Below are 26,340 nucleotides of genomic sequence, written 5' to 3' on the forward strand. Positions count from 1 at the left end.
AAGTAAATACAAGGCACCTTTTGTTATATACATGTTAAACTAGTTACTGTTAATGCATTTAGAAAGATTGAATATCAAGAGACACTCTATTTTGAAAATATACTTCACTAAAATTGCTCAAAAATGTCCGATGACCAATAATCACGACAGGGGTCACCATATTGGAGGCTCTTGGGCTACCAGTAAATATTGTCCGATCTTCCTGAAAATTTTACAGAATAAGTTTTTCATCCAACTGAACCATTCTAAGGGATAGGAGCATGGAATTTCAGACTTTTGTAAAATAAGAACCACCCTAGCTATCATGCTATATGTAACATGCCGGTTCTCATGATTCTACAAGCTACTACTGATTCTCGAACATACTTTGAATCTACAAAAAAAATTGTATTCAAATGGCGTCTTTCTAATGTGCGACGAATACATTCCATCATTCCGCTAATGATGCCCGCAACATCCTCATCAGATGAACACAATACACTCTTTCGTCTACGGTAGACGAACACACACAAAATAATGATAATTGGCATGACCTCATCCGACCGACCCCGTTTGGAGGTTTCAGCTGGTACCACGGCAATCTTCCCCACAGCGGTGTTAACATAGGTACCGTAGTTTAACACTGAGGTACAGAGGTACCGTATTATTGATCCTGCTGTGTACGTGTGTGGGTGGCCAGGGGGATACATGTATATGTGTGGGTAGGTGTAGGGTGTCTCCCTGCGTAACTTTTTTTTTAGGGGTGTCTGTCAATTTGTTGCAATGTTGACGGGTTTGGGTTGTGACGGTGTGGGAGCCTCACTCTTTTGCCCCGGAAAAGGCGCGGGGTATGGCAGATTGAATTTGGAGTAGCCTACATTTCATTATCAGCCTTTTTGATTTAAAGCCATAATGTATGATTTCGGTAAAATTTGAATTCTTGACTCAAAATGCTGAAATAATTAGAACCAAAATAATGATTTTTTCTATTTTAAGTCAAAATAACGTGAAAGAACTCACACTGGCTATTTTGACCATTTATCATTTGTTGCATGGGGACTTAAAAGGGCATTTCGTGATCCACAGCCTCATCCCCCACTTTTCTCAAAAAAGTTGAGATTTTTATATCACTGGAAACCTCTGGCTACATAATGTTTATGTACAAAATATTTCTTGCAGATTAATTCGTTTAACAAAGATATCGTGAAATTTGAATTTCGTTATGGTGCACCAGAACGAAATTACAACGCATTGTCTATGGAGCAGTGTAATATACATAATCATGCATAACTCGCGAACGCAAAATCGGAATCAACTGAAATTATTTTTGGGAATAGGTTTTTTTCGTGCATATCTAATGAAAAATGACATAAATAGAGGATGCTAGGATCACGAAATACTCCTTTAATGTGATGAATTATCAAGTGGCAAAGTGCTCTGTTAAGGGGTACTACACCCATTGATTTTTTTTTTGCATTTTGTGAAGAAATTAAAAAAAAAAAATTGGACAAAGTGGTATGCAAAATGAAGGGGCTATCTTCTCGTTTTATTGGTGGCATCGGTATCAACGTAGCTTACATGCTTTTAAAAGTAGAAGCCAAAAGGTGGCACATCACTGATGATTTAAATTCACTTCATTTTGGAAAGCTTACTATCAACGGATTTCGTTAAAATTTTGGATATGTGTTGCTAACACGTTAGGGAAATTAAGTTGATATGTAAAATTGGAATAAGTGGTTCCTGATTTCGTTTATGACTTCATGAACTTGGTGCTCCACAACTATCAAAAAGGAACTGGTTAAAATAGGCCAATAGTATTAGCTCAAAAATCATCAAAAGGTTAACATTTCTCATAACAAGCTGATTTTTTCAGGATAGGTCCAGGAATATGTATAGAATCAAATTTCAAAAGTCCCCGAGAATCCCCCTTGTGCTTCCTTCAAAATCCAAGATGGCGTCCAAAATGGCCGCCATTTTCAGATTTTATCATAATTTTGCCCCCAGACATGTTAAAATCGCAAACAAAGCATCTAAATATATGTTTTAAGGTACAAGGAATGTTTTAAAAACATTTGCAAGAGGTTTCAATGATCCTAAGTAGCCAAAATCCAAGATGGCGTCCAAAATGGCCGCCATTTTCAGTTTTTATCATAACTTTGCACCCAGACATGTTAAAACCACAAACAAAGCATCTAAATATATATTTGGAGGTACAAGGAATGTTTTAAAAACATTTGCAAGAGGTTTCAATGATCCTAAGTAGCCAAATTCCAATATGGCGGCCAAAATGGCTGCCATTTTAGTAAGTAAAATTAGTTTTCAACCAGACTTGTTAAATACATATACAAAATATCTCACGTAGGTTTGAGGTACAATGGATATATTCAAAATGTACTCGAAGGATTTCAATACCTAGATATAAAGCCAAAATACAAGATGGCGTCCCAAAATGACCGCCTAAGAAGTGTTTAAGATATCATTGGCATTGGAGAAAGTTCAAAACTCATGATTTGTAAGTAGACTTATAATGCACATCATCCAAATTCACTACCATTATTACCATCATTATTTTACAATATTGATTCAGTGCTTTTACCATGTGTACAATACAATAGTTACCATTATTTTCTATTTGCCTCCAAAAGAGCTGAGCTCATGCCAAGATGACTTAAGCCTATGTTCACATCGGTATCCACGTGATGTAATGCAATCAAACGGTATACCTTAAACTTAATCAACTTGCACTGTGTCTTCTGCATTAATGTTCTGCAATGTTAGTTCGGTCTCCTCCTCATTGTCCCCAACTATATAGTACAGGTGCTGTGTTGCTGCAAGACTGACCACAGCATTTGCTGCACATCAATGTACAGAAGAGTCTCAAGTTTCTTGCAGCTGCATATCATGTTGTTGCATCTTAATCTTGTTTGCATCCACATGATACCATGTTGAGCAATGTGTCTGGTGCAACAGCGAGTTCTGTTTCTACTTGAAATTCCATCTTGTGATCTCCATCCCCAGTCAGTTGGACTTAGGTTGTTCCCCATCCATTCTTGAACCGTGAGGAAAGTGCGGAATGAGTGATGTTTTGCAGCAGCACAAGTTGGGGGGAAACTCGCGAGCTCAAATGAAGAGCTAATGGAACTGCGACCAATTGCCCGTTTATATACAGTGTGGCGGTATTCATTCAATGAACCGTTGCTAACCCCATACATCTTCAGGATGAAGCTCTCCCCTGCTCTCTGTACCTCATCATGTGTGCTGCTGGCATTTGTAAACGTATATTTAACAAGTCATATTCATGTTTCTTGTTCAGGGTTTGCGCTTTCCTCGACGATAAATGGCTGAGACTGTGTCACAGCCTGTAATAGCCATGATAGCGTGAAGAGACATCAAAGCAGATGAAAGCAGAATTGGGAAGCTGTGGGTGCAATACATCAGACAGGTGGCCCTTATTCGGCATTTCATTAGAGCTGAAAGAGCAGGGAATTGGAAGCTCCACCTCTACTGCATAAGAGAGATGAAGGTTGTATTTACAACAGATGGAGTCTTTGGGGAAAACATGCCCGCAGATGAGTACCAACTGTTCACAGACAAGGGATATTTCACCATCCGATGTCTAGATTTTTTCTGGGGTGGAAACTTCTCTGACCAAACCATTGAGCAGTTTTTGTTGTGGACCTCGAAGACATCAGGGGGAATGACACATGGTCGCGGTATCACAGACAGTACATTAACCAAGTGGGTCCACACACTTTCTCGATGTGCCCCAGATTGTGATGCTTTGGGGATGCTTTAGAGCAGTTCACGGGTGTTCATACGGGAACATAAGGGATCGTAAAGTTTTTGTTGGTTGGTTGAAGGCACATCCCCCCTTTGCTGGGTATGGACCGGATCGTCTGGTATCTGTGTCAACTGGGACTGTAGCAGATTCATCCGCTAACTGTGATAGAGCGGTGGAAGTTGGCACGAAGTCAGCAATAGAAATAACGGGTACGAAGTTTACAAACATTGCCTTACGCCGAAATGACAAGGTTACTTTGATTGGAGCAAAGGACAAGATGGTGCGAGTTAAGGGACAACAAGTAGAAGTGAATCCGACTCTATTATTTAATAGAATCACATGTGTACTGAACATTAACAACAGCTCTGAGATAGCGTCGTTCTTTACGTACGAACTAGGTCCTCAGCCACCTTCTCTCTTTGAAGATTTCCTTATGCGTAAACCGCCAAAGAGTTCCCTGGGCCTTCTGTTGAAATTGTTCACTGAGCATTCCAAGCTGCCAGAGAATTGTCTCTTTGTAGTAGATGGTGGTTACCTACTTCGACATGCCATTTGGCCACATCCCTTCACCTATGCAGGCATATGTCAGAATTACATATCACACAATGCTAAAGCATTATGGAGCACACCGATTGTTGTATTTGATGGATATGGCACTTTTCTCACGGTTCAAGAATGGATGGGGAACAACCTAAGTCCAACTGACTGGGGATGGAGATCACAAGATGGAATTCTTGTTCAACATGTTCAAGTAGAAACAGAACTCGCTGTTGCACCAGACACATTGCTCAACATGATATCATGTGGATGCAAACAAGATGGCTGCAACAACATGCAGGCTGCAAGAAACTTGAGACTCTTCTGTACATTGACATGATTGACGTGCAGCAAATGCTGTGGTCAGTCTTGCAGCAACACAGCACCTGTACTAGTTGGGACAATGAGGAGGAGACCGAACCAGCATTGAAGAACATTAATGCCGAAGACACAGTGCAAGTTGATTAAGTTTAAGGTGTACCATTTGATTGCATTACATCACGGGGATACCGATGTGAACATAGGCTTAAGTCATCTAGGCATGAGCTCAGCTCTTTTGGAGGCAAATAGAAAATAATGGTAACTATTGTATAATTGTACACATGATAAAAGCACTGAATCAATATTGTAAAATAATGATGGTAATAATGGTAGTGAATTTGGATGATGTGCTTTATAAGTCTGCTTACAAATCATGAGTTTTGAACTTTCTCCAATGCCAATTAACACATCTTAAACACATGTCTGGTTGAAAACTAATTTTACTTACTAAAAAGGCGGCCATTTTGTCCACCATATTGGAATTTGGCTACTTAGGATCATTGAAACCTCTTGCAAATGTTCTTAAAACATTCCTTGTACCTCAAAATATATATTTAGATGCTTTGTTTGTGATTTTGACATGTCTGGGGGCAAAGTTATGATAAAAACTGAAAATGGCGGCCATTTTGGACGCCATCTTGGATTTTGGCTACTTAGGATTATTGAAACCTCTTGCAAATGTTTTTAAAACATTCCTTGTACCTCAAAACATATATTTAGATGCTTTGTTTGTGATTTTAACATGTCTGGGGGCAGAGTTATGATAAAAACTGAAAATGACGGCCATTTTGGACGCCATCTTGGATTTTGAAGGAAGCACAAGGGGGTTTTTCGGGTACTTTTGGAATTTGATTCTACACATGTTCCTGAACCTATCCTGAAAAAATCAGCTTGTTATGAGAAATGTTAGGGTTATAGCTAATACTAATGCTTCTATTTTCAATGTTGAGCTATATTTTGTATTTTTAACTTGCGACATTATTTCACTGAAACTTAATTAAGCCACAGGTAACAGGTTACCACAACCATACTACAGCAATGTTGAAAAAATTGTATTTCTTGTCACCTATACCACCATATTGGGTAGTTTTCCGTAAGCTTAACTTTTGTGATTTTGGTAACTATTTTATATGTATTTGTGAAATCCATCTCAACTAGGCATTCTAAATTGTACTCTCCATTTACATCCCAAGGTATATTAGTATATCCACCTTGCACTTCTCGATATATATCCAGTTAAAGACAGAATATCAAAATTATTCCTCATTCTGATATCACAGACTCTCACATGTGTATTTAAAATTGATGCTTAAATTTGACCTGAACCAATTGACCTATAACCTGACATACGGTGACCTAATAGCCTTATCTTCTCCTAACAACAATGACTATGCATCCATTGTGTAAGTGTTTATTTAATTTATTCAGTGTTATATATTTTGCATGTACCACTAGATTTTCTATAGAGAGTATAACAAAGGATTTAATGTATTCTATTCATGTACCCTACTTGAACATGTTGAAAAGAATAAAATGACTTAGGCTAGCTTCAGACTCCGTATTGTACGTACAATATTGTATGTACAATACTTTTCGTGACGTCAAAAAGTATTACACGTGCAATAAATATACGTGCCACGACGAGTTGAATCAGATTAAATAACGCGCTATAACCCTGACGGTTCATTGTTTGCTAAATCCAAGCGAGGTCACCAGAAAATCTATGCAAGAGAAATTTCTACTGCTGCTGATGAAAAAATCCTAGAGTGCGTTTGGAGGTTTTTTCTGCACTTTACCAGTAGCCCTAATAAATTCATAAAACAATAAAAATCAAATAAAGATTTAGGGCAAATGTTTTTACTCACTGCTCATCTGATCCACTTTCCCAGGAAACTAAATACCGATATTCCTTAGTTTTTCCCTGACTTTCCAGACATAATTATGAGTAAACATCAAATTTAATGTTTACAAAACAATCAAATATATATACATTCTTTTGCATTTTGTACATAAATATTGATATCAATAATGTAGGCCTACAAATATTAAAAAAGGGGCCTAAGAGTATGTCTATTTTAATCATATACTAATTCCGCCATGCCCAAACATATCTTATTATGAAATCGTGTAATGGAACCCAAATTCCAATCAAAAATAAAAACAAATTTGTTATCAAATACAATAGGCCTATACATTGTATTATAAGAATTTAATAGATGGTTCATTTTAATAAATAAATAGATTAACACGGGTAATGGACAAGAAATATTTGGCAATACCGGATTTACCAGAGAGCCAGTGGATAAAGAAATTAATTAAAATTAAAACAAATTAAATGAGAAAATTAAAGCAAGGACATTTGGCGGAGTATTGTTTTAGAATTCGAAGGAGTCCTAAATGTTATCCTGGTCCCAGGACACTGATTAATGTAAATTCGACCCATAGTTATTTTATCTACTTTTGCCAGCATTCAACCTGTTCAATGTGATTTATGCCTATTTTTAATAAAATTCCGAAATCTGACGTATCAACGTTGTATCGTGCACAAATTATGATTCGAGACTATTTCATTTGACACGGTTGTATGGATTTCAGAAGATCGGTCCTATAATAAATATCGATTAGAGAATTACAGCAAGAGGCTTTGAGGATGCCGTAATCCTCTTGACCATCAACCAATCAGAGAGACATATTTCAAAAATATATTCGTAGGGTTGAATCTCTTTCAACACTGAAATATATATTTCAAGTAATCTCGTTTCACACTTTGGCTTGCAATAAAGCCACGAAGGGGCGGTAATGTTAATATACGATTTCAGTCAAATATTGGTGCAAATATACGATTTCGGTCAACTATTGGCTATCCTTTGCCCAAAATTATGAAATGTTTATTAGTAACAACAACTCTTAGGAGGGTTTTGGAGTAATTTTAGCGAAATAACGAGGTTAAATAAAAGAAAACCCACGTACAATTTTGGACGCTTAACTGTGGTGTTCTAGAGGAATTAAAATATCACAATTAACATGTTTAATTCAAAATCGTTGTCCTACAAGCACATGTTCAGATTGTGTGAACATTACAAATACAAACAATAAGGTTGAAAATAAATAAAAATATTTAAAAATGATTTTAAAAGATCGTCTATTTTGTAGCTTTATGACACTGAATAGGCCAAATATCTGCCTCTGACGAAAAAAAATGTTTTCCATGCTGATTTGTTTTTGTAACAAGTACCGTATGTCATTTCAAAAGAAAGAAAAAAGGCGGATATTACTTTTTAAAACTCAACGCATTACTATTAATACGCCTATAATTAATGAATGAAAAAGTATAGAAGGCGTTGCATCCAGTTCTGATGAGGGGGGAGGGGTCACAAGCCGTTTTCGGCAGTTTTCTTATGGGATTTTCTAATATTTCAGATCAATGGGGGGGGGGCTTCCGTGCCCCTAACGCTACGGTTACTGCATTAACACGTTTATGGATGTATTGTGATGATCATAAGTAGGCCTATCATAACATGCCTCAACGATATCAATATGTAAAAAGGTGTTGCAAATTCATAACACAGCGTGTTATAATGTAACGAATGCTATGCCAAAACTTTAAAATTAACAAAAATATCAGTATCAATAAAATCAGAACCAGAATAAATAAAAAGGCCTACAAATAATACTTTTAAACTTTCTAAATCAATATATGACTAAATATCAGTATAAACGAATCTCTAAATCAATTAATCAATCAGTTATCAATCAATCAATCAATCAATCAATAAATAAATAAATAAATAAATAGGCCTAAATAGATAAATCTATAAATAAATAAATAAGATCTGAATGTGCCATTTATATTATTATTACAATTTTAATATTATTAATATTAGTATTAATACGATATTAACTTGAAAAAGGTGCCCATTGATTATATAATAATTTAAGTACAGTTGAATCATGTTAGGTATTATGATACCTACCATGGTTGAATACAAGAAGACATTAAAAGATGTTCATCATTCCGTCATGCACTCACTAAATTTAGAACTCTTAGAAATTTGGCAACTCCGTATCAATTAAGCAACCTATGATTGTAGCATTTATATATTTTCCCGGTACATACTATTTATTGCACGTGTAATACTTTTTGACGTCACGAAAAGTATTGTACATACAATATTGTACGTACAATACGGAGTCTGAAGCGCGCTTTACTATACAATGGTTTAAAAGCACCTTTTTTCTTCTTTTTTTTTCTTCTTTTTTTTTCTTTCACATGATCCGTGCATATATCGCCTAGCTATAAATGAAAAAATATTCTTTTAGACCAATCAAACCAATATATGGGTGTAGTACGCCCTTAAACTGACAAACACATCAAATTTGGCTGGTTCCATTTATATAGATGTATAAGTTCGGACGTGTGTAAACATGGTAAACCCGGGGTGTAAACATTACAAATAATATTATGCAAACTGAAAATTCAGTTTTGATATAAAATTGGATCGATATGAGCCCATATTTATTGGTCGAGCTATGAGTTTTAAATTATATAAAATTTTAAAACTCATAGCGAGACCAATAAATATTGGGCGTAAAGCATCCAATTTTATCATTATTATGTTTTGGATCCAATATTTTTACACACTTGGATTCAACAAAACATAGGCTAATAATGAGAAAAATTGGATGCAATTTTCAGAATTGAATCTGGTTAATATTGGGTTTTTCAAAATCCCCTTCCCCCAAATTTGGAATATGCCAATAATTATGCCACATGCACAAAACATTCGAAAACAAGACCGAAAAGTTTTCAGAATCATAGCAAATTTACCGTAATATTGAAAAATAATGGAAAATTGGTACTATTTTGAGTCTATTTTTTGGTCAAAGTTGGTTTATTTTGGGGTAGAAAGAAAATTATACAGAAAATAAGCAAGGAGAAAAAAAAAAACCGTAACATTTCTTTATTTTGTTTTAAAGGAGTATTTCGTGATCCTAGCATCCTCTATTTATGTCATTTTCATTAGATATCCACGAAAAAAACCTATTCCCAAAATTTCAGTTGCTTCCGATTTTGCGTTCGCGAGTTATGCATGATTATGTGTATTACACTGCTCCATAGACAATGCGTTGTAATTTCGTTCTGGTGCACCAGAACGAAATTCAAATTTCACGATATCTTTGCTAAACGAATTTTCTGCAAGAAATATTTTGTACATAAACATTATGTAGCCAGAGGTTTCCAGTGATATAAACATCTCAACTTTTTTTGAGAAAAGTGGGGGGATGAGGCTGTGGATCACGAAATTCCCCTTTAATAATACCTTTTTCGTAATTGACCACTTCGTTGCCGTTGGTGGCGTTTGGCTCTGGTGGTATGTCTATGGCTACCTCCAATTTATAGGCGGAGCAGAAAACTGAAAGCGAGGCCAAAGATGTAAATTACATACTCCCAATTATGTAAAGTTAATTTGCCAAGTAACTAAGGACTATCTAACTGAGAACTAAGTAAAATAGAAGTATATTCCGTTTAGCATTTTGCTAATTTTAATCTGCAAAATTAATCATATTCATATTATTTTTCCAGAAATTAACCCTAATTAATTATGCAGATTAAAATTAGCAAAATGTTAACACAATATATACTTCTATTATGAGACTTAGTAATTTCGGGGCCCCGTGATAGTAACTCAGGGTCCAAGATAGTAACTCAGGGACCTGAGATAATATCTCAGGGTCCGAGATAGTAATTCGGGGCCCCACTTAGTAACTCAGTCTCAGGGCCCCAAGATAGTATCCCGAGATGGTAACTCGAATTATTTGGGGTCCGAGATGGTAACTGTGCCCAAGATAGTAACTCGGGGTCCGAGATAGTAACTCGGGGACCCGAGATAGTAACTCGAGCCCCGAATTTGAACTTGGGGTCCGAGATAGTAACTCGGGCCCCGACTTAGTAACTTAGTTTCCGAGATAGTAACTCGGGGACCGTATAACTCGGAGCCCCGAGATAGTAACTTCGGGCCTCCAATTTAGTAACTCGGGGTCCTAGATAGTAACTCGGGCCTCCAACTTAGTAAATCGGTGTTTAAGATAGTAACTCGGAGCCCCGAGTTAATATCCCGGGGTCCCGACTTAGTAAATTCGGGGTCCGAAATAGTCTCGGGGAGATAGTAACCCGGGTCCGAGATAGTAACTTGGGCCCAACTTAGTAACTCGGGGTCCGAGATAGTAACTCGGGTCCTGACTTAGTAACTGGTGGTCCGAGATAGTAACTCTGGGCCCGAGATAGTAAACCCCTTCAACTTCAACTCTGATATTGGCAGGACCCAGAAAGTCTGGGTATGACAGCCAAGCTTGTGCGGGGGTTAAGCGTGGTTATTGAGCCTGTAGGTGTGCTTTGAATGCTTGGTTACTTGGAGCTTGGATTATGTTTTCTTTGATGTTATTCCACTGGGGTATTGTTCGTGGGAAGAATGAATATACTTGTGACTTTGGAGTCTGGTCTGATGTTGGATAAAACTTCTGGAGTTGCAGCGGCGAGAAGGTCGAGTAACTGGCGTTATAGGTAACGGTCACTGGGTATGTCCACCTCATCGTTGATGATCTTATACAACAGGGTCAGACGTGCAGATCTTCTGCGGTCCTCCAGCGACTGCCACCCAAGGTCTTTCAAGAGAGTTGTTACCGTCCCCTTGGTGCGTTCATAGTTAGTTTGACTTGACAAAGTGGGCAGCACTTCTATGGATCTTCTCCACTTTCGCCTTGTTGTTCTTCTGGTGAGGATCCCAGATCACGGAGCCGTACTCAACGTGGGGTCTAACAAGGCTGAGGTAGGCAGTCTCCTTCAACTTCTCTGGACAATTTCCAAGGTTTCGACGAACCACACCAAGCATTCTGCTTGCTTTGGATGTTGCAGAGCCAATCTGAGTATTCCATCCTAGATCATCCTGAAGATGGATTCCCAAGTATGGCGAGGGTCTGGTTGCTCAGCCTGTAGTCACGGTGTACTTGACTTCTAGCGTTGGATACATGCATCACATAACACTTGCTTGGATTAAATTGCATCTGTCAGTCGTGTTGCCACTTGGTAAGATGGTCTAGGTCAGCTTGGAGAGCTTCAGCATCGGTTGGTGAAGAAATGGTTCGGTATACAAGGGCATCATCTGCAAATAGACATGCTGTTGATGTTAACACCTCTGGTAAGTCGTTGGTGTAGAGAAGAAAAAGGAGCGGTCCAAGGACCGTTCCCTGTGGAACTCCAGAGTCAACGGAAACTGCAGATGAAGTTCTACCTTCTAGCATCTAGCACAGCTCTCTGGGATCGGTCTTGAAGAAAAGAAGATATCCAGGACAGCAACTGATTGTTTATGCCGTAGTACTTGAGTTTGGAGAGAAGGCGGAGATGAGGCACGGTGTCAAATGCCTTTGTGAAGTCGAGTATGATGACACCCATGCTCTTTCTCTGGTCCAAGGCACTACTGAGATCATGATATGTGATTAGCAGCTGTGTATCACATGAACGCCGTTTCCGAAATCCATATGTTGCTGGTCAGATAAGATGGTGGTCGAGATGACTCATGATTTGGCTGTGGATGGCATGTTCCATGGTTTTACAGGAAATACTCGTCAACGACACTGGTCTGTAGTTTTTAGCGTCCGCTCTATCTCCCTTCTTGAAGATTGGTGTAATATTGGCTGATTTCCAATCTTGTGGTAAAACTCCTGATTGAAGAGATTGGTTGTATATGAATGTCAACACTGGTGCAAGTTGAGGAGCAAGTGTCTTCAAAATACGACTCGGAATTCCATCTGGCCCGGCGGCTTTTGAAGGATTGAGCTCGGAGAGCAACTTCTCCACTCCTGGTACCGTGATCTTGAAGTTCAACATAGGAGGAAAAGGGCTAGGACCTTTCTCGGGTATGCAGGTGGTATCCTCTGTTGTAAATACTGATTTGAAATATGAATTTCACACTTCCCTGTTGCATCTGAAGTCAACTGTCCGTTGTGGCGAAGAGTTGAGATTCCACTGCTGTTATCTCTCCTTATGCCTCGTTTGACGTGACGCCAGAAAATCTTCGGATTCCCATCCATCTTTGGTCCAAGGATGTTGGTAATGTATTGGTTGTAACAGCAAACATTTGTCTATCCTGTGAATTTTGTTCAAAGATTTGTCTATCCTCCCAAAGTTCAAAATAATCACATTTTCCAAAAAATGATGCTTTCAGAAAAAAGTTTTCATACAACCATCTTTCAGTATAAATGAATTTGGACACAATGGGTTTTCTTTGAAATGGTACAATCACTATAAAGACAAATAGTTTGTAGTGTGATGCTTAGTTCTTTAGTTGGCTGTTGGCAAGAAGAAATAAAAGTTATTTGTAATGCAGTAGACTGAAACAGTTGCAACAAGAGCAACGGATAAAGGCGAATGTGGCTACCAAGAACGTTTATAGCCATGAGATTAGCTGTTGAAGAAGTTGGATTGATACAGCTATTATACGCCTTTAAAAAAAGCCATATCATAATCAAGATGCAAGATGCTTCAGCTTACCCTTTACAGGTAGGCCTAAATGTTCACCCTAAATGAAGACCTATGAAAAAGAAACAAACCTCATCCATGTCGAAATTCCCGGGAGGGGGGGTGTCAAGTTTGATTTTGGTAGGGGTGTGCCGCTGAGAAAGTGGACCCATAAATATACCAAATTTTCAAGAATTTTGGACCCATTGATATAACAAAATTGAAAATTTGTGGCCAAATTTAACCCATATTGTCTTGGTTTTTGAAATTTTCCCCAATTTTTTTGGACAATTTCAAAATTTTGGCTAGATTGAGGCAAAATTGGTATATTTTCGAGAAAATTGAAAAAATTTGAAAAAGGACCCATTCATATACCAAAATTGGCTTAGAAAAGGGTCATGCCGAAAATGGTCATTTGTACTAAGCGGGGGGGGAATTCATTTCAACGAATAGTTGTTTTGTACTGTTTGTGTTTGCATGGGTGTCTGAGGGATTAGAGACAGGAAAGCAAAGGAAAAAGGTCTATCACATTTAAATTGATACGGTAACGTTTTGTAGTACTATAAACATCATGTAGGCCTATGGGATGATGAAAAGTGCAACTTTTTCTGAAAGCAATTTTTTTTTTGGAAAATGTGATTATTTTTGACCAAAAAATTGTTTGTGGAAATGAGACAACTTTGGGAGAGTAGCAAAACGATCCTCTCTTCACAGATTTTTGAATTTTTCAAATCAACAAAATGTATAGCCCTATGTAAAGTTATGCAAAGAAATGTTTTGTAATTTTAGTGGGGGTGGCTATTTCTTTCGAACCCTGTAATTACACCAAAACCGGAATTTGTTTTGATTTTGCCCTCCCCACCCACCCCGGGACCAAAGCTGACTATATGCCCGGCCCCATGGGTCACTGCTCTTTTTATGGTTGTGAGATCCGCATGGAACTTGAGGCCCGGGAGAGTTGCTGTGTTTAATGAATAATGAGGGCGCGCTTACGCCTGGATGAATAACAAAGATGGCCGTCTGCTAAACACGTAATGTTACTACTCGTAACTTGCATTATTAATTGCAAATTTTAAGCATGTTTATTCATCTTAAATGAGTGAAAAGGTAGCAAGTACCCAACAGAGGCGACGATCAACAGATACTTCTTCAAGAGGGGTAGCAGATACGAAAGTACTGAGCAAAAAGGACCGAAAACCACACGCGGCCGACTCCTCCCAGAATGGCCGTCCATTGCCGGGACGTGACCGCGGTGTTGGCCGCGGAGGTCGACGGGACACGGACGGTGACAGGGGCGGCCGGAGGGACACTGATGATCGTGACCGTAGACGGGATAGGCCACTTTCTGCCAAGGCAGAAAGTTATAGACCAACAGTTCTAAAGCCTGAGCCTCGAGGTGATAGAGATCGGGGAAAAGAAGCAGGAGATAAAAGTGTTGGGAATTCCCCGACTTCCTCAATTTCAGTGTCGAGTCATGCAACTGATGCAAGTCAGACTAGTGATCGCAGTGTTTCCACATTATCAGGGGTTGTTGGTCAAAATGACCCTGTCAAGGTCCATTTTGGTGTAATTAGAGGCATGCCATATGAATTTACCTCGAATGCATCTGCAGCAGTGACGCCAAAAGATATGAAAAAATATGGTAAGATTCAGTTCCAATAATTGAAACCCACAGCTCCAACGGAGAGTTCCAAGAACTTCTGAAGTGCTGTGTATAATGTATATATGTCATTTAGGGGTTCATTCATAGAATTGAGGGCATGATCGATTGTTTATAAAAGCCCTCAATTCTATGAATGAACCCCGTCATACATACACGCTAATGGCGCGCATGATTGGTCGAGAGCCAGGCATAAACAGAGTTTATGCCAGGTGTCCCGAATGTGCTATCGCCGGGTAGGAAAAATGAAGGAAATTCATGATTTTTGATAATGTTGCTTGTACTTTTTTGTTATTATTTTGATGAAATAAGAATCACAAAATGTTACTTCTGGTATGTATGAACGGGCTTCATTCATACATTATTTTCATGACTTAACGGTTGTTTATGCCCTCGGGCCGCAAGCGGCCCTTTAGCCTCAGGCATAAACAACTGTTTACGGCGTTTAGTCATGAAAATATATGAATGAACCCCTAATTCATGCATTCCCAATCATTCAGTGATTATTTTTTTTCATCAAATAATAAGATGTAAGATTCTTAAAAACACAATTTTTCTGCATTTTTTCTATACGGTACCTTACCGAAATCGTCACGCTGAAGTAGCCGGGCATGAACATTGTTTATGCCCAGCTCTCGACCAGTCATGCACGCCGTTATATAGCACAAATGTATGAATATGTGTTTAATGTGCATTCACATTTATAATATAGGGCTACATGTACTTAAAACTTAACTTATCGTTGGTCTAAAAAGTCTGTTCTGTTTTCTAGGAGTTTTTATCTCAAAAAATAATTAAAAAAATAATCGTTCTAAAACATGAACTAAAAGCAAGTTACTAAAAAGTATGATACCGGTACCGGTAACTTCGCGGTAAGTCTGTATAAATGTCTGCTTTTTTATTTAAAAAAAACAATGAAAAGTTAACATGGAAAAAAAAAATGAAAAAGTTGCCTCGATCATTACCTTTTATGGCGATCTTTTCCTTTAGACCACCCTACGCTATAGGGACTACAATGTAAATTATTACTTTTACAATGCATCAAGGTTTACTTTTAAAACAGTTGCCAAACACTTTGAAGTCAAGGTTTAATGTATATGGAGGGCAGGGCTTTGATAAATGAGGGAAATTATGGGGTAAAAAACAAGGTTAAAACAACTTTTTGAAAACAAGTGAAAACGGCTATTTTGCTAGGAAGGTTTTGTCTCAAAAATACCTTCATAAAATCAGCATCACTTCTGTCACATAAAAAGATAATCAGATCAGTGGAAAGTGGCAAAGAATTTGTGAAATAAGTAAATTTGTAAATTAAAATTATATGCATTATGCGTTTTTTAGAAATTAAGCCATCTTGAATAAATGCAGAATTGCGTCACACAGTAAAAAATTGTCAAACGCGCTTGGAAATGCTTGATACGCGAGCGTAAATCGCCGTCAAAAGGAGCGTACATCAAGCATCTGTGCTACGCGTAAGTTTTGGAGTTATGACAGGTTTTGCATTCAGCTTTTTAAACGTCAAAAATTGCGATAAAAACACAGATTTTGCAACAAAATAAAGCTTGTTCGATGAAATAAAAGGTATGTTTGTTCAGCTAAAAACATGTTTTTAATAACCTTGATGCGAAAGTTTAATTTGATAAATTTACAAAAATTGTAACCTTAAATGGTCTAAAATACATTGGGTGGCAAAGTAGCCCCGTGGGTCGGGGCTACTTTGCCAGACCTATTTTGAAGCAAGTTCAACCTTTGATTAAGGCTTCTTTGCCACCCTTTGGGTTTCTAAAATATAACAGGAATGACAAAACACCTATCTGAACAATCTAGAAGTCAATACATTGGGTGGCAACTGGCAAAGTAGCCCCATGGTACTGATGTGATCTGACCTGAAATAATAAGAACTATTAGCTCTGGAACACCCATAATCTATATTAACTCTGGAACACCCTTTGAACCATTTAACTTATAGATTTCATTCTGGTTTGAAGGGTATTCCAGAATTAATCTACAATGTATAAATCTATTCGAAACTGTCGGCGTAACAAATAAATTAGGGTGGCAAAGTTACCCCGATATGGGGTGGCAAAGTAGCCCCCAACACTTCACAAGGCTGTGAGGGTACAAATCTACAGGTTGAGGGTTTTGATATTTTATCTCAGTAGTAAGGACATAATAAAGTATCAAAGTATACATTGGGTGAATTTGTAAAGTCAGTACTTGCGGCTGTGGGGTCGATATTTCGCAAAATATAAAAAACGTGTAAAAAAAACCCAAATTTTAAAAATGATTTTCCAAAGTTACTAACCACCATATGAACTACATGTACAGGTATACACTATGGCATATAATATATTTTCACATGGGCAAATTGGAATCCTTGTGTTATTTTTGTTTTTACTCTACGCTAAAGGCATATCATTTTACCGGTCGGGTGGCAAAGTTACCCCGTGGTGGCAATGTAGCCCGGTTTACGGATAGCTAAATCTTGCTTTACTTCGCTCTGACTGGCAATAAAAGTCAAATTTTAATGCAATTTGAGGGAAAATGGGCCAAAATCATGCAATTTTGAATGATTTTGTACAATTGCAGTCACAAAATTCAAAGACTGTGCACAAGTCTTTGAAGCATTCAAAATTTACATCTAGGCTTATGGAACGTTTTTTAAACAAATTCTGGCTACCGAGTGATCGTTCATATCGCACTAAAGACAAGGTACCGGTATAGATTTTTTGTCTTATGAAGTTGAATTTTGGTCTTAAGGGGTACTTACACCCTGGCCAATTTGTGCCTATTTTTGCATTTTTCTCAAAATGTTAGCACATTAGTGACAAGTAAGATATGTATATTACAGGGGCAAGGTCTACAACTACTGCACTGAAAATTCAGCAACTCAAGTCAAGTAGTTATTGATTTATTGATCAAATATTGGTTTTCCCTCATTTTTGACTGTAACTCCACAACTGGTGTTTGTGCTGAAATAAAATTTCCAGTGCAGTAGTTGTAGTCATTGCCCCTATAATATACATATCTTACTTGTCACCAATGCGCCTAATTTTTGAGAAAATGCAAAAATAGGCACAAAATTGGGCAGGTGTAGTACCCTTAAAAATGATCTTTCAATTTAAATGTGTTCTGATATGCGCGCAAACATTTTCAATTGACTATATGACTTTCATCACAAAATTGATGCTGAATTGATTAATTTGGCGTACCCGCCCCCTCACTACATTTATTAGGTCACCTGAACTGTTATTTCTCTCCATATGATTACTGTAGATGATTTGAAATTTATTTTATTCCGATAGGGAGAAAGCTATTTGCTGACAACAGCCAGCTGTCCATTCTGGTGCGCAGGATACTGCAAGAAGATGACCGGGAACGAGAGCGACGTTTGAATGCTTTCCGAAATCTGAAAGACTTTTTGAGCAAACCAGAAAATGCACGGGTAAGTCAGTTTCATCCATTCATTCATTCAACATGCTCAAAGAATTATACATGTGGCTGTGGGCATCAATAGTTTTGTTTCATAATGCACAATTGCACATTGCGCCAAAACAGTAAATGTATTGAAATAATTGCATATTGTTTTCATTTAAACTAAATTTAAATTAGTCAGTAAGGGGACGGAAAAAAACCCTGTTCTACGGGTGGACGGACCTTTCAAGTAGGGTTGGTCGGGCCCGTGAGAACAGGGTTTTCTTTTTTGTCACCTAAGAAACATTTAAAATACCGGTATTTATTTTCTAAAATTGAAATGTGCCTAGATGAATTTAGGATTCAACCGTGGATTCAACAACATGTTGTTTTAATATGGTTCATTTTTGTTTTTGCTTGAAAGTTCACAAATTGATTGAAGATGGCAGAAAAACCAGCTCACTTGCACGTTCCACACTTTTAAGAGTTAATTAAGTTAATGAAAATAGTTTTTGGATTTATACCAAAATTTTGAAATTTATTGGAGTGCTTATTTCTTGTAAACCGTTTGTGAGTATTTTGCCAGAATTATTAAAGTTTGTTGAGATTTCTGTCTTATAATCATACACCTTGTATTATTTCACAGGATGTTTACAAACAGACTGACAGCTTACTGCTAGTCCTGCATGAAGTTCTTCAAGAAAGGTACAGCTAGATTTACTTTTACTCAAAGATTATAAACGTTTTGTTCCACATGTTTGATGAATTGAATTTGCTTTACAAAATGACAGGGATAGAAAAAAGAATATAGGGGAGATTGGGGTTAGTTGAAACATTTTTCACAAAATTGTCTTTTTAACGCAAACCGATTACTTTCAAGAAACACTAACCATATCAGTATAAACATTATACATGCTACAAATACAGCCTTAAACTTTATTGGACCTGCTAATGATTATTCATATAATCCAATTTGAAAATTTGAAAAAAAGTGTTTCAACTAACCCCACCCCTGGGGTAAGTTGAAACATAGGGTGGGGTTAGTTGAAACATGGCATGTAAAAATTTCAAAATAATTATTATTGTGTTGTTAGGGTTAATACTTCCCTTTAAGGCACCCTTTAACATACAATCAGTGTGAAAAATGGATAAATAAATATGTGGGAGTGCGAGTCAATACTTTGGACACAAGGTGACGAGTGTCACCATGGACCAACATATGAGAAGCCTAAAATATCATAAAATGTACTTTCTGTGTGCACTTTTTGCTTGTATTATTGCTTTTTAACCATATTAAAGCAATATTGAAGAAATGGTAAACATGTTACAAATTTTTAAAAAGTCAAATTTTTAACCATATTTTTCTATGCGATTTTCATGTGTCAACTAACCCCACCTCAAAAGTTTCAACTAACCCCGATGCCTATTTTTACATTTCAAAGTTCATTACACAAAATAAGAAATACAGTTAACTTTTATTTAACATTATTCTGGGACTTACTACTAGTGCTTATGATCCTCAAAAAATAATCCCCTGAATCTTCAAACAACATGGAGATAACGCATCTTTTCTGAGGGGTATAAAAAAAGTAAGTCAAAAAACAGTAAGTCAGTAAGTCAAAAAACAGATATTCCTCTCCCAAGCCAACACTGGTGGGGCATCAGTGCTGTTGCTAATTTGGTGGATGACCCTTACTAATACCTATTACTAGGTGCCAGTATTTTACCAAATTAATTTTTTGTGTCAGAAAAAAATACAATGTTTCAACTTACCCCGCGTTCCAACTAACCCCAATCTCCCCTATTGTTTGGGATTTTTTAAAGTGGCGATACCAATTTATTTGGTGGGTTAAATACTATTTTAAATGTGGGAGAGATTGGGGTAGGGATAAGACTTGATTGATAAAAATAAATCCAAGGGCAATGGTAGATCCCCTTTTGGGGTAACATGGTGAAGCATTTTAAAGCTATCAGCTTTTCACATAATAAAATGTACTGGAAGCCCATAAAATGGCATGCAATTTTTATAGGGCCACTGGAAAGCTTAAAATGAATAGAACCTTTTTATCAGTGGTGCTGTTATATTTAATTTATCTCAAAGATAGTCCCACTCTGTAAATTTGTAACAAATTATAACCATATGGAGCAGTTTGAACTGATGTTGACTGGGTGTGTGTATGCAGGGTTTAAGACTCACTGTTCATGTACAGGTCAATTGTAATTCGTTTGGTGTTTTCCAGCAGGAGCAGCCAAAAGGACATCAAGAATGAAGTGTCTCAGTGTATCTGTATCCTGGGTTGGCAGCTGAGATATGAAGGAAGAAGGTGAGATAACATATAGCTGCTATGTGTTAAAGATTTACATACATATTTGCACCTATTAGAGTTACGAGAAACCTCATAACTCTAATAGCTGAACCTTGTAATTCCAATAGCTGCTATGTGTTAAAATATGTATAATATGATTGTATTGTACTTATTTAACACAAAGCAGCTATTGGAGTTACGAGGATTTGATAGAATAGCGATGATAAAACAGGATAATGAAAGTTGATTCAGAGTTTCCTATCACCCGCCCGCATCACTTTTTCAATTTGGCCAAAACTTTCATTATTTCCATGAATAAGTCCATTAGTATTTGATTATAGAGATTGAAATATCAAAACTTTAATCTTTCATAATGTCAAACATGCCGTTCCTATGATATCAGCAGTTTATCTTAAGTAGTTGTAGGGTAGAGACTGTAGCCATTAATGAAATTTGAAGGTTTCTGAAGTTAGAGAGGAATGAGTAAAAATGGTGAATTACAAGTTTTGACAAAGCAACCTATTTTGAAAATCTGTAAAATTACTAACCGTTTAACACAAAGTAATGTTATGCAGTATATTGATGTGTCCTGTTCTTACTTCTACTAAATAGTCGATATCTGTCATTTATTCATGATGTTACGAAGCAATCATTGTATGGAATAAAGGATTTTCTATGCTTGAGTGACCTTAAACTATTCTTTCTTTGGCGGCAGTTTTGAAGACTATTATTGAGGTGTGTGAGTTTCATCATTTGAAATGCCGGTATATATGGATTTTTCATAAAAGTATAGAGAAGGTTCGTCTTTAGTGTCACAGCATGTATTTATGTCAACAGTATATGGGCAAACCCACAGCTACGTAACGAAGAAGATTAAAATTTACTGCGGAGGATCCTTAAGGAAGTTATATCCTCTGTAATAATGACATTTTTGGGTAAAAATGGTGGTAAAAATCACATAAAAAGTATGTTTTTCAACCTAAATATCTGATGTCATATTGAAATGTTTCACTTAATCCCATATCAAGAATTATTTAGCATTGTAAGCTCTACATCTGTGCCAAATTTGGTGTATTTCCTATCAAAGAATGTAGGATTTCTCCAATATATTGCACAGAGCGGCTGGACGATGGTGATAAAGGATCCATGTGTTATGATGCCTTTGCACTGTAAATTACACACATGCAGTTTTTGTCCATTTTCAGTAATAGCAATGTCACACCAAAACGAATCAAGCTATTTCCATGAAAGTCACAGAATAAGTAGGAGACATGTGTGGCATTGTATTGCACTTATTAAAATTAGCTACACTGTTGACTATATATTTTTGATATTTTGTTCAAACACGGTATAAATCATTCTGGGACACCCTGTACAAAACAATGTGAAAAGTCATCAAGTAAGTAAATGTTTTTCTTCTCCTATTGTTGTGTAGGTTCTTCAGTTGGATATTTGGCAAGCTTGAAGCAGCTGTTTCCGATGAGACAAAATTGTTTCTATTACATGCTGTTGTACAGGTATGTTAAAGTTTTAGCAAAGCACACGGGTTTATATAGCTAGCAATTTCACCGCAGCTTACTGATCACTGTGACCATTGGACATAGGTCCAATAAATCGTGTAGCAATAATTTAGCTTTATAGGTATGTGAAACCTTCTTGTAATGCATAATCATCAGATATATGAACTGAACAATGTTGGGTAAAAAGTGTAATTTAAAACAATAACTTGGCTACAAATTTGCAGCCTGGTCACAAAGTGTGAGTGACAAGAGGCTTCATTATTTTCCATGCATGTAATTTGAGTTAATAATTGATGTTCTTTGTTATAATTTCAGACCCTATCTCAGGACACCACACACTACTACAAAATGCAGATCCCAATGATCATGACAAACCTTCAAACTGCTTTGGAAAATGCTGAAGTACCTGGTGAGTGTCCAGTCTTAATTTCTTCCAGGGTTGTTGATTTTTTTGATTTAAAAAAAAAAAAAAATCAGAAAAATTTGATTTTTTTGATTTAAATCAGATTTTTTGATTTAAATCGATTTTGTTTTATTCCAAGAACTACTATACCCCATGATAAAGTCAAAAGAGTACAAGTGTAATGCTAGTCGTATGCACAATCCTACCATGCAGGTATTTACAAAAAATCAAAACATGTTTTTTACATGTGAAAATTTCAAAGAAAATATTTTTTTGGGTAAAATCATGGGGAAGATGAATTTTTAGCAATAGATAAAGTGACATCATAGAGGTATTATAATTGTATTCAGAAGTTGTAGAAGCAGTAAGAATGAAGTAAAACAGTCAATTTAAGCAAGAAATTAATTTACATTTATCAAAAATTATAAAAAATAGAGAAATTTGATTTAAATCAGTGATTAAAAAAATAAATAAAGTGATTGATATTAAACAACCCCGATTTCTTCATATTTTTTATGTTCTGAATGTTTCGGGGTTCCGGCTATTTGTGATGTGCTCAAGCTAAATGAGTCTGATGTCAAACAAAAATTCAGATTCAATTTTATGACATGGGTTATTCTCGTATCTTGGATTTGCTGAAAACCCCATTATAATTAGTTGTATGATTCCAGAGATATGGCCAGTTTAGTGTTGCTCAGAACAACAAAATACAAAGGAAGTTGAATACTATTATTGGCTATATTTCAAAAGTAATATTCCCAACATCAAACTCATTTTGCTTGATCACATCACATTTTACCTTTCTCGATTATTTTCAATGATTATGTATGTAAATTCCCAATTTTAACATGCATTTCATCATTTTTATAAGAACCCCCAAAAAGTGACTTGACTAGGGTGCTAATTAGATCAAACATAGTAGAAACTTTATGAATATCAACTTCCTGAAGCTCATGTATTTGATTTCAAATGATTTATGTATCCAAGTCATTTTAAGTGCCGTCAATTTCCTCATCAAGAACAAACAAAAAGGGACAAAGATAATTGTCACTTTTTAAGCAAAAAGCATTGTGTTATATTTCTCTTGATGACTTTGACGTTGTTGTTTTGTTGCAGTTGTCCTCCTGTCAGTGATGAGTGTCATCCATTACATAGCTGAGGAATATCCAGATGTATTCATCAACAATTTCAAAGTAAGTTGTGTTCAATTTGTGAATAGACAAGAGCTATATTCCATTTGCCTTCCTTAAAACAGTAGCATCAGTGCGTGATAGGTGCATGATCTGTCACACACAATCAAAGGCGGTATATATCTGTAGAGCATAGTCATTTCACAGATGCACCACCTATGATCATGCTTGTATCACATGCTAAATCACACTGCTAAATTAAAAAGCTTGAACAGAAATTGGAATGAGGACATTTATATATATTCACAGAAAATTTAGTGGATACATCATTCTAAACAGGCCACCATCTTTGCTGGTAAATCCCTTTGAAAGACCTTTGAATGCACTGACACAGTTCTCAGAACTTTGATAAAATGGTTGCAAACATTTCATATGTCAGGTTTTTTTTTTTATTGTATTGTGTATTCTATAATTTTGCCTATAGCTCAATTGCATCACATTGCCAACTTTGGGCTGATTGAATCAGATTGTGTCACAGTCATATAACATAAGATAGAAATAAAAACTATTTATTTGTCATTTCAGGACACTGTAGATATTCTTGTTGGATGGCATATAGACACCACACAGAGTGCATCTATTATCAAATACTGCTCTGGTAAGTTAAAGGCACATGGTACAATCTTCCTTCTTTCCTCCTTCCCTCCTTCCTCTATCCCACCCTCCTTCCCTTAATCTCTCTCGCCCTTGCCCTCTCGCTCTGTCGCTCACTCACTTTCTTTCAAATTATCTATCGCACAAATTTTTCAGCGCTTGAAGTTGTTTTCCCATGTTTAGAAGATTTTAAGAAATTTTTATTATTTTATATTTACAGGGGAAAAATTGGAAAAACACAAATGCAATTAAAAAGAAACCAAACACATTTCACATTTACTGAAAAAAAGAGCACATACTGCTTTGCTGTTTGACAATTGCTTCTAAGACAAACAGTTTTATTTTTGCTTTATATTTGTTTCTCTGCTCAGATTCATTGGTTAGTTTTCATCAGTTTTGGCTCTCTGATATGGAATTCTCTACCACACTCCTGGGCCAATTTCTAGAAGACATGAATGCTTATGCAGAGGTAAGTGTATGTCAAGTAAAGACAAATATGGCACTGTGGACTGAACTTTCCACTGGTCCAAGCTAAACCAGCACCTGACTAGGGTTGGTGAACTCTATTAATAAATGGTCCAATTCAACAAGCAAGAGAAAGGTTATAATAAAGTTTTGTAGAGTGAGGGTCCCATAATAATCTAATCATTTCAGCTAAAATTGCTTTCATTGAAAAGAGAAACATTTAACATAAAAAATGAGGGGTCAATCATGTCTGTAGGCCAATAATTGGCAATGATATGATGCTCACCTGAATTTTTCTGTCCCGGCATTATCAATTGCTTCCTATGTCTTAACCTGTGTGTATGTATTTTATGGCTAAGCACAAAGGGCTGTTTTACAAAAGGACTTCTCTAGGGAAAGATTAAATCTTACTCATGTTTACCAACCTACAGTACCAAGTAATTTCAAATCGTACCATAATGGGTTATTTTGCTGGGAAAATTAAAATGCTGAACAGAATGGTCTAGTGTTCGGTCGGTAGCGGCAGAGTCAGTAGCGGAAGGGTCAAATTATGTCCAGGTTGATTTGGTTAGGGTGTGAAAAAAAGACCTCTGTAAAAATAATCAATATTTCAGGATTTACCCTTGATGATGTTCCTCCTCCTGATGTTCATAATCATGATATGTGTATCTAATATTCCTTTTTAATCATCAATATTTCAGGATTTACTTCAAGGTAGTGACAGTGGCAGTATGAGTGGCAGTGGTGACAAGAGTAGCCCTGATGATGATGTTCCTGCTCCTGATGTCTGTAAAGCCAAGATACTTGCTCTCCTCAGGTATGATGGTATCACCAAGGGATTGATGGATTCAAATAAAGGAATAAAATGGCTTTGCACTGTGATAATGATATTTTGGTTAAGGTGTTGATAAGAGAAAAGAGACGATAAGAAGGATGCATATTGAATAACTGAGAGAAAGACGGTAACTAGGAGAAATGAAAGAGTGATGAGGACAGAAAGAGAGACAGACAGACAGATTGAGAAGGACAAACTGAGAGAGAAGGATGGAAGGAAACTGTCTATGCTTTTATACTTAATTGCAATACAGACACCAGCCTATAAGGCACCTTTGTTCCATAACCGTTAGGGTATAGGACATTTTTTGTTTTTGATATAGCCCCCGAATGAAATGTATTTAATTATGTTTGAACTCACTCGGGTAGCATTGTGTGTGAATTTTACATCCGAACTAGAGGCTATTCTTTTTTTATGGGCATTTTAGTGTCTAAAATGGCCCAAAATGAGGGGTTTTCAATATTGCCGTCCATTTCTAATCGTCACCCCCATAGGCTTTACATGTAAAATAAAAAGGCTCGTAAAAATTTAATAGCCTCTAGTTAGGATGTAAAATTCACACCAAATGCTTTTTGAGTGATTACAAAGATAATTAAATACTTTTCATTCGGGGGCTATGTGCGATTTTTTTTATGTATTCCTTGTACAACGACATTTCACAATAAAATGTCCATTGGAAACAAAGGTGAAGGGTGCATGTCCAATCAGTGTGTTGATTATTACATACAAGTAGTGCTGTAATCGATAAGCTTTCTGGGTATCGATATGTCGGGAGGCAAACATCCGACATGTCGATACTATTATCGATACTCACGCAGTTTGA

The 26,340-nt window shown here is 36.7% G+C and overlaps 1 protein-coding gene across 1 annotated transcript in view; it reads left to right on the top strand.

Moving 5' to 3' along the window:
- The first annotated feature begins 14,155 nt into the window (after positions 1–14,155).
- LOC140164826 (serine/threonine-protein kinase SMG1-like) overlaps positions 14,156–26,340 on the top strand; it is a 114,543-nt gene continuing 102,358 nt past the window's right edge. Inside the window, 10 exon segments of the mRNA XM_072188202.1 lie at positions 14,156–14,775; positions 18,096–18,235; positions 18,851–18,909; positions 20,445–20,528; positions 21,946–22,027; positions 22,346–22,439; positions 23,550–23,626; positions 24,149–24,221; positions 24,589–24,686; positions 25,384–25,499. Of these exon segments, the coding sequence (XP_072044303.1) occupies positions 14,229–14,775; positions 18,096–18,235; positions 18,851–18,909; positions 20,445–20,528; positions 21,946–22,027; positions 22,346–22,439; positions 23,550–23,626; positions 24,149–24,221; positions 24,589–24,686; positions 25,384–25,499 (1,370 nt within the window). The 5' untranslated portion in view covers positions 14,156–14,228.

Source organism: Amphiura filiformis, chromosome 11, assembly GCF_039555335.1.
Source record: "Amphiura filiformis chromosome 11, Afil_fr2py, whole genome shotgun sequence".
Classification (NCBI taxonomy): domain Eukaryota; kingdom Metazoa; phylum Echinodermata; class Ophiuroidea; order Amphilepidida; family Amphiuridae; genus Amphiura; species Amphiura filiformis.